The 9,548-nt window shown below is 55.3% G+C and overlaps 1 protein-coding gene across 1 annotated transcript in view; it reads left to right on the top strand.

The window, feature by feature from the left end:
• The first annotated feature begins 4,112 nt into the window (after positions 1-4,112).
• Positions 4,113-9,548, top strand: part of RTN4RL1 (reticulon 4 receptor like 1) — an 89,872-nt gene continuing 84,436 nt past the window's right edge. Inside the window, exon 1 of the mRNA XM_064271523.1 lies at positions 4,113-4,568. Within this exon, the coding sequence (XP_064127593.1) occupies positions 4,556-4,568 (13 nt within the window). The 5' untranslated portion in view covers positions 4,113-4,555. The remainder of the gene's footprint in view (positions 4,569-9,548) is intronic.

Here is a 9,548-nt window from a genome sequence, read left to right as displayed (position 1 = left end):
TCGGCTCTACAGAGCAATAGAGCAAAGGTTCTCCAGGGCCAGTTGCCCACCCTGCCCCCTGGCACCGTCCTCTCCTCTCTGCGGTAGTGCTGTGAGCACAGCTGGCTCTTTAAGGCAGCGCTGTGGCCTCGGGCTGCCCCGGAGGCCCTCCTTGCTTGGAAACTCCTAATTAAAGCTCAGGGAGAAGTGAAAACAAGCAGCCAGAGAGGCTGCCCAGAGAGGAGCCACAGCTGGGCAGGCTGGGAGTGAGTAGAGGAGGGGTGGACCAGAAGGGGTCCACTCGGGTCGCTAGGACTGTTAAGACAGTTAGCTTTGGACAGGACTGTGGCCAACATGGATCCAGGAAAATCCTTTTTCATCTTGATAAAAGTCCAGCGTGAACTTTCCCAGCTCTCCCAGGTTCTGTGGATGCTCAGTATGCAGTATCTTAATTCCTGAAATTGCCTGAGCCCAGTTCTCCCCCTTCAGGAGCCCAAGGCTCAACCTGTACTCAGCTTTAGCTCTGGCAGCAACTCAGAGCTTCAAAACGGAAAGACTGGGCCTCCTCGCCCCTTAGGACCTTACCCTTGGCAGAGGTGGGGCCTATTTGCAGAAGGTCCCCACCTCCTGTGACATTGCTCCACAGCCTCTGTGCTGAATGAACCGCCCTGGCCCCCATTAAGAAACCAGGTGATGTCTAGGAGAACTGGGCATTAAGGCCGATGTGAGCCTTTTCCCCAAGGCCCTACAAGGAGGAGTATCGAGGCCTGTCATTCACCTCGGGGCCGAGGACACCATCATCTGTCCATGGGGGTCTCTCTGCCTGAGTTACTCAGCAGCCTGAGTAATTACTGCCTGACAAGAAGGCGGGCACAGTGCTCCCCCACACTACACCACGACACCCGCCTACAGTCACCCCCACCCCCTGGCTGGACTCCAAGGCAGTACCCAGCCGTCCTGAGGCCTGAAATAACTCTGCTTCTCACACTCACGCCCAGCCCCAGCCAACTTTGCCTAAGATGTTGGAGTCTGTGGGACAGGGGGTCATGAAGAGGCAGCTTGGGGAGGTGGAAGGAGGATGAGTGTACCGATTCAGGCCCACACTTTGTCGCTGATCTGCTATGTGACATTGAACGAGTTGTTCAACCTCTCTGGGCCTCAGTTTACTAATAGAGGGCCTCGGTAGCACTGAGTGTCATGGAGTTCAGCTTTAGTGTCTACCTGGCAGAGCTCAGGCAGGGGGTAGGGTCAGTGCAGTCCTATGGCTGCTCAAGGCTGAGAGAAGGAATGCCTCACCTTCTGCTCCCACCCCAAGAGGGACCCATCTTTTTTTTTTTAATATATATAATTTTTATTGTACTTTAAGTGAAAGTTTACAAATCAAGTCAGTCTCTCACACAAAAACTTATATACACCTTGCTACATACTCCCGATTACTCTCCCCCTAATGAGACAGCCCATTCTCTCCCTCCACTCTCTCTTTTTCTGTCCATTTCTCCAGCTTCTAACTCCCTCTACCCTCTCATCTACCCTCCAGGTAGGAGATGCCAACATAGTTTCAAGCGTCCACCTGATCCAAGAAGTTCACTCCTCACCAGCATCCCTCTCCAACCCATCGTCCAGTCCAATCCATGTCTGAAGAGTTGGCTTCGGGAATGGTTCCTGTCCTGAGCCAACAGAAGGTCTGGGGGCCATGACCACTGGGGTCCCTCCAGTCTCAGTCAGACCATTAAGTCTGGTCTTTTTATGAGAATTTGGGGTCTGCATCCCACTGTTCTGCTCCCTCAGGGGTTCTCTGTTGTGTTCCCTGTCAGGGAGGTCATCAGTTATAGCTGGGAACCATCTAGTTCTTCTGGTCTCAGGCTAATGTAGTCTCTGGTTTATGTGGCCCTTTCTGTCTCTTGGGCTCGTAATTACCTTGTGTCCTTGATGTTCTTCATTCTCCTTTGATCCAGGTGGGTTGAGACTCATTGATGCATCTCAGATGGCCGCTTGCTAGCGTTTAAGACCCCAGACGCCACTTTTCAAAGTGGGATGCAGAATGTTTTCTTAATAGATTTTATTATGCCAATTGACTTAGAAGAAAGACCCATCTTTTTAACCTTCAGAACACACCAGGTTGCTTTTCCACCTCCAAGCGTTTGCACAGTCTTTCGTGCCTGGAATGCCCTTTTCCCAACTTGACCTGATGGACAGCCCACAAAATGACTTCTGTGAAGCCTTCCTTGATCATCCCTTACCCCATCAGGGAGCCAGCAGAGCCCCCTCCCACCCTTTGTACCTCCTCCTGTCACATTCTGTGATGCCTTGTTGGTCCTTCTTGCTTCACTACACCATAAGTTTCTGGAAGTCCAAGCTGGTATTGTTAGCTCAAACCCAGAGCCTCAGTGGCATTGAATGCATGTATGAGTGAATGAATAATACCAGCCTTCTCTCTGACCTTCCTATCATGCCAAGTTTGTGCCAGTTTCAAGACTTTCTCCATGGAATCATGTGACTCCTTCTCTCACTTCAATTAGATGTCTACTAAGATGTCACCTCCTCAGAGAAGCTTTCTCTGACCACCCTCATGTCAGCTCCAGCAGAACAAACACCCTGCTTTCTTTGCTTTGAAGCACACATCTCATCTGGACTTTCCTCATTTGCTCCCTGTTAGAATGTAAGGAAGAAAGCCCTCATGGTGCAGTAGTTAAGCACAGGGCTGGTCACTGAAAGGTCGACGGTTCAAATGCCCCAGCTGCTCCTTGGGATAAAGATGTGGCAATGTGCTGCTGTAAAGATTACAGCTTAGAAAACCCTGTGAGACAGTTCTGCTCTGTCAGCTGGGGTGGCTATGAGTCTAAACTGGCAACAGAATTTAAGGAGTCCCTGGGTGATGCAAAAGGTTAAGTGTTCTACGACTAACCACAAGGTTGTGAACCAGTGCAGAGGCATCTAGGAACAAAGGCCTGGCAATCTGGCCAGGAGGCCACTGCCTTGAAAACCATATAGAGTGCAGTTCTACTCTGCACACAAGGGGTCACTATGAGCAGGAATTGGCTGGAAGGCAATTGGTTTGGTTTTTTTGTTTGTTTATTATAATGTAAACTCCATGCGGGCAGGGGCTTTGTCTTTTTCATTGGCCTAGTTTCCAGGACCAGTAATGTGTGTTGAATGAGTGACTTGGCCCACTCTTCCCTTCCCCAGCACCCCCTTTATCCTAGGCCGGGAGGGGGTGCCTGCCTCTATTCAGAATCTCCCAGCACCATGTCTACACTCAGACCACCGACCCCCTGCGGGATCTGCTTTCTAGGCGGTGCCTCCTCCATTATCCGCGACTCCCCGCGCGGGGTCTGCGAGGACTGAAGAAGATCAGCGCCCCCCAGGCCGAGACAGCCGACCTGAGCCCCACATTTGCTCTCCGCTCTCTGCGATTTGCATCTGAGCCTCCCCGAGCGCTTGCAGCGAGGTCCAGATCTTCCCGGGGCACGCCTCACCTCCCCCCAAAAAGATCACAGTGTCCTGGGGCGCGGAATGCGGGACGACTGGGTCTGCCGTAGCTGTCCTGGGCGGGGAAGAGCCGTCGAGCCTCCGAGGAGGAAGGGGCACTGGCCAGGGCGGAGATTGACAGGGGTTCGGACTTGTGATCCCAGTTATGGGCGGCAGTCCTTCCGACCTAGCGGGTCGGCGGGGCTCACGCTTGCAGCCGCTTCTCCCGGTGACCTCCAGCAGGGAAGGGCGAGCAGGAGGGGGCTGGGCTGCGGGCGCGGGCTCCAGGAGGCCGGTGCGGCCGAAGAGGGATATTAAAATGTCTCAAGGACCTGCCCGGGGGCTGGGGCAGCTACTTGGAGGGACACGGGCCAAGGATCGTCCCCGGGGGCGGGCGCAGCGAAAACACCTTGGGAGGCGGCGCCGCGCGGTTTAGCGCCGCTGCCCTGGGAATAGGACGGCGCTCGGCTTCCCGAGCTGAGAGCACTTTCATAAATTTTGTATGGGAGGCGCTCCGTGAGCGGGGGCGGGGAGCTGGAGGGAGGGAGCTTGCGAGCGAGCTAGCAAGCGAGGGAGGGAGAAGGAGGAGAGGTGGGGGAAGCCGGGGGGAGGAAGGGAGGCGCCCCGCTCCGCCGATCTCTCGGTCCTGCAAACGGGCGCCGGGCGCTTTCCCGGGAGCTCGGCGGTGAGTGCGAGCGCCCTTTTGCAGCAGCCGCGGCGGCTGCAGGCCGAGGGGGCGGAGAGGAGGGGGCCGCTCGGCCCGCCGGCTGGGGGGCGGTTTCCCCCCTCAAAACCGCTGGCAAAGTGCTCCGGGCAGCAGAAGCAGACAGCCAGCTCCGCGAAGCAAGCCGCTAGCCCCGGCGCTGAGCGAGAGCGCGGAGCTGCTGCGGGGCAGCGCCGCGGTTGCTGGCGGGCGCCGGTGCCCTGGGCGCGGGGCTTGGGCTCACCATGCCCCTGCAGGGCCGGGGCGCCGGGCATAAGCGGATCCTCGGCTTGCCCCCGCCTCAGCGCGCTCGGATTAGCTGCAGCCGGCGCCCAGGGATTTGAATCTGGACCCCGGGAGGGAGCGCGCCTACTCCGACCTCGGAGCGGCGGCCCCGCGGCCAACATGCTTCGCAAAGGTGAGTTGGAGCCGGAGGGGCAAGTTGGAGTTGAGTGCGCGCGGGGTAGAGCCGCGAGCCTGGGAGCCGCCCGGCGCTGGGGATCCGGGCCCGGGAAGCAGTCTTCGGCCGGCTGGCGGGCTTTGCGGGGACTCATTCGCGGAGGGGTTGCTGTTGGAGCTCGGTTCTTGTCGATGGTCAATTGTGAGACACACGGGTTGCTCTTTGGATCAAGTGGCCAGGCCTAGGTTTCTGGCTCGATGGGGTCAGCCCGAAACCAGAGTGAGCGGCCCTCGAGCCAGGATGGCGCCGCGGCCGTGGTGGAAGGGGAGCCGGCCTCCTGGGACCTTTGCTTTGCCATTATAAAGTTTTGCACTTGAAGGCTCCATCCCCTGAGCGGGCACGCTGCCAGCTTCCGCCGCTTCGGCGGAGCGGGTCTAGCCTGCGCTCCAGTCCAGTCAGTGGTCAGTCACCCCGCAAGCAGCCCGGGCGCTTCCCGCGCGCCCTAGCTTCCCAGGAGGGGTCTGGACGAGGGCACCTTCCCTGCCGCCCTGCTTTGGTCCCCAGAGATCTGCTCTGGGCACCTAGCATCCGAGGGGCTGGGGGTGGGGGGGCGGGGCGGCAAGTGCCTGATGTTCGGTTCCTCAAACTTTCCTTATGTCTAGAGCGGAGGGACGCGAAGGCCGCGCCGGCAGCGTGCGCCGCCCGGGCCAGGCTCAACTTGGGGAGAGCTGGATACGCTACCACCTCACTCCGACTCCCCGGCAGCCCGGCCGGGTATTTCGCACGGCAAAGTTGGCACGGGCGCCGGGGAAGTCCCGCCGCGCCCCCACGTGGCTGCAGCGCAGGGCGCAGTCCCCCGGGCCCAGGGAGGGCAGGTGACCACGCTGTGCGTCCGCGGGCCCCGCCATCCGCTGCTCCGGCCTCTATGTCTACCTCTCTTCCCTCCCAGGTCCGGGCGGGCTGCAGCGCCGCGCCGGGACCCTGTTGTCCCTGGCCTGTCCGGGCAGCTGGCGAGCCACGGCGCCTGAGGCTGGCTACCCGAGCCCTGCAGGAGCCTACTGAGGCTGGGGCTCAGGTAGCGGAGGAGCCTGATCCCTGCGCTCTGCGCTCCAGCCTTAATCCGCCCCTGTTTCCATGGCAACAGATCGAGGTGTCGTAAGCACCGGATTCTGACCTCACAGCAGGATGGGGAAGGAGAAAACCGGCCAGGGGAACCGGGGGAGTGGGGGGCGGGGAGCGAGGCCCAGGATGGACCGGGAGCAGCAGATGTAGGGTGATGAAAAGAGACCCATAAGGAGGTCAGACAGGTGGGTGAAGAAACCACGCCTCAGGCGAGGGCAGTTAAAACTGTGTGGTGGTCCAGACTGGGACCCATCGAGGAGGCTTGGTTGCCCCATCGTGTCTAAATAGTCACAAACTTGTGTGTGACTTGTGCCCTCCACGTGTGTCTGTGCAGTGCGGGAAGGGGTGGGTGTGAGAGGGGGGACACGTTGGCTGTCTTTCACTGTGGCTGGTTGGAGAAAGCTCTTCACAGATACACCCCAGTTGCCTTTTCTCTGCAGAAAGGGTTGAAAAATCATTTCAGCAATCTAGTGATGCTGGTCGAAGAGTCTCTACACAGAGAAGGTGCTCTTTACAGAGCTGAGTACAGGCCCAGATCTAAATAGCCTGGGCCTGGGGCATGAAACTTTCCCCAGTGGGGAAGGCTTTCCTAGCAGTTTTAAAAGGCCACCATGTCTGGGTTGCAGGTCTGTGATGGAGACAATAGAGAGGAACTGACATCTCATTTCACTCTTGGTCTTTTGTCTTTTGGCAGTTTACAGTTACAAACGAGCCACGAAGCAGGCCACGTACTTTATTTATATGGCTTAGGTGCCCAGGGAGGCTTTAGCCGCCTCCAGGAGCCTTCCTTTCGCATCCCTGCCAGCTAGAGGCCCAGCTCGGGGTGAGCCCAGTGCATTCTGGGGGCCGCCCCCCCCCCCGCCCCCGGGAGGAGGCTCACTTACCCTGCTCAAGAAGTGGCCACTGGAGGCTTGGCAGTCACGTGTGTTTGCCTCGGGGGCTGTTTTTCCCTTCCTGCACTGCCTGGTTGGCGGGAGAGATTCCACCGACAAAGAGGTTTCCACCTGGATTGGCCCGAGGGAAACAGAGCAGAGAAGCCCTTGGCTGTGCTGGGACTTTGTGTGGGGAAACAACTTTTGTTTTGGGCCTTTTCTGGCAAATTTTTCTCCTTCTGCCCCTGATCCTGAGGACTCGTCCCTTCTGCACAAGACATACAGGCCACTCCAATTCTGTGGATTCTAGGTGTGCACCCAAAGACCAAAGTATACCTGAGGCTAATGCCAGTGGAGATGGCTCTTGAAGTTTCTGCTTCTAGAAGTGTTCCCAAAGGCTCCAAGCAAGAACAGTCCTAGGTTGGGCTGAGTTAGTTGTTGCTATTTCCCTGCTATTAGGTGAAGAGTCCTGCGTGCGGTTCTGGACCTGATGGAGCTTAATTATGATTTAGAACAGAGTTTAGAGGATGAAGAAAGAGTAGCCCCTTCCATTCTGTGTGGGGAGGGGAGGGAAGAAGCCCTTCACTTTTTTGCACAAGAGGATAGAGCTTACTGTGGAATTAGGGGTCTAAGTGGTAAGTGACTCCCAGGAGGAGCAGGACAGTGGGAGTAGGCCTTGGGCCATGGGGTTCCTGTCTGATTTCTGGTTGTCCTCTTGTGTCTGCTGGTGAATGGACCCTACTGGCCACAGCCCCCTCTGCTGTGAACCAGAACAGCCCCAAGCCCCTAGTGGACTCAAGCTGCTGACAGTGCCAATAGCTGGAGGCTTTAGCAGCTGCCTTGCCTGCTTCTCCATCTCCTGGCCTACCCTGGCAGAACCAGGGATATAAAAAGCAAGACTCTGATCAGCAATGAGAAGCAGGCAGGGCAAGTGAGGCCCTGAGCCACTCAGCAACATCCAGGAAGGAAGGGTGGCCTGCTGGGGGTTCTGCTTTGCCAGAGTGGCCTGCTTATGGTCAGGATTTATGGTTTTCATTTTTAGAGCTGTAAAAACAGAATGCAAATCAACAGCCTCTGGGCTAATACTGAACTTTTCCTTAAAGTTTTTGTCTTGTTAAGCAAGGAAATAGAGTGCCAAATAGGTTTTGTTAAGTGGCAGTCTAATTAATAATTTAAAATCTTGTAGCTGTCTTTCATTAGAATTTATCTGTACATCAACCACAAAATCAGTCAAACACACTCATTTATAAGTTAATGCCATTCCTGAATAATTCAGCAAGTGCTAGATTAAGGCCTGAAACTCCATAAGATGCGTTTTGTTCTCTTGGTTTCCATAGCCAGAGGGGCTGGACTGGTGGCTGGATTGGGTCTTCTCCTTTGTGGGAAAGGAAGACAGAAGGAGGGAGGGAGGGACCTTGGGGTTGTCAAGTGGCTGGCTGATTTGGTGTTCCAAGAGTCTTCATGCAGCCAGGTGTGAGCAGGCTCCATTTCTGCCCTTCTCTGGGGCAGCCTGGACTCGGAGCTGTTGGAACGTGAGCCCTTCTTGAGAGGGCTGAGATTGGAGGCGTTGTAGCCCAAATCCAAGCGGAATTTCAGTCTTCCCAGTCTACTTCTGTACCACCCAAGGAATGCAGTCTGTTGGACCCAATCTCACAAAAATAGCCTCTTTATTTAGGAGCTTCTAGGTTTCTTTCTTGGTGGTGTAGTGGTTAAGAGCTATGGCTACTAACCAAAAGGTCGACAGTTCGAGTCCACCAGGTGCTCCTTGGAAACCCTGTGGGGCAGTTCTACTCTGTCCTAAAGGGTCACTATGAGTCGGAATCAACTCGACGGCAACAGGTTTGTTTTTTTTTGTTTCTTCCAATAGGTCCCTGGGTGGTGTAAATTGTTTGCTGTTGGCTACTAACCTAAAGGTTGGCAGTTTGAACCCATCCAATTGTGCTGCAGAAGAAAGGCCTGGTGATCTCCATCCATAAAGATACAGGCAAGGAAACCCCATAGGGCAGCTCTACTACTTAACACACAGGGTCACCATGAGTTGGAATCGACTTGACCGGGGCGGGTTTGGTTTTGGTTTTTGGATTTCTTCCATCCTCAAAGGTCCCAGTACTTAGGCCAGAAAAGAGATGCCGAGAGGAATTTTTTTGTGCATTTTCTTGTCCGCAGCCAGAATAAATGCAAGGAAAGCAGGGTGGTGTTTCCCTTGTGAGCTCAGACAGTGTAGAAAATGGGTTTTGGTTCGTTTCCTGTCATGCCAATATAGGGCTACTTCCTCAGTGCAGTTTTCAGATTTGTGCTCTACAGGGAAACTGTTCAGGACCCAAACTCCCGGCATGGGCATGCTGGTCCCTCCACCGCGGGAATGAATCTGGGTTTGGTGTCTACCTGAGCATGCCAACTCCAAGCCCTCTGGAGAGTTAAAGACACTGTTTATGGAGATTTGGAATCCCTGGGTGGTACAAACAGTTATAGTGCTCACTGTTAACTGAAAGGTTGGAGGTTTGAGTCCACCAAGAAGCACCTCGGAAGAAAGGCCTGGCAATCTACTTCTGAGAAATCAACCACTGAAAACCCTACAGAACACAGTTCTACTCTGACACACATGAGGTCACCCTAAGTTGGAATGGACTTGATAGCAATTGGTTTTTTTGTTTGTTTTATGGTGATCCAGGTATATAACCAGAGCAGGCGGTAGGCTTAAGATGAGATGCCAGGAGATGTTCTTGGCCACGTTTGAAAAAAGGAAGTCTTATTAGGAAAAGGCACAGCAGGGGGGAGGGGCAGGTGGTATTTACCCTCTGCCCTGTGGCTGAGTTGTCAGCAGATGGGACCCAGAAGGGAGGCTTGTGGGGGTAAATCTAATTCCAAGCTTCGGCCCTGTCTCTAGGTCGGGCTGCAAAAGGACAGAGCAGAAGTTCACTTGCTGGCAAGGGGAAGGAGGGGGCAGGCATCATGAAGGATGTCAAGAACGGATTTGTTTGGTACCATCTGCAGTGAAGTAGTG

Source organism: Loxodonta africana, chromosome 18 (assembly GCF_030014295.1).
Source record: "Loxodonta africana isolate mLoxAfr1 chromosome 18, mLoxAfr1.hap2, whole genome shotgun sequence".
In the NCBI taxonomy this organism is placed as follows: Eukaryota; Metazoa; Chordata; class Mammalia; order Proboscidea; family Elephantidae; genus Loxodonta; species Loxodonta africana.
Note: the sequence above shows the minus strand (reverse complement) of the source record. Positions and strands in the feature narration are given on the sequence as shown.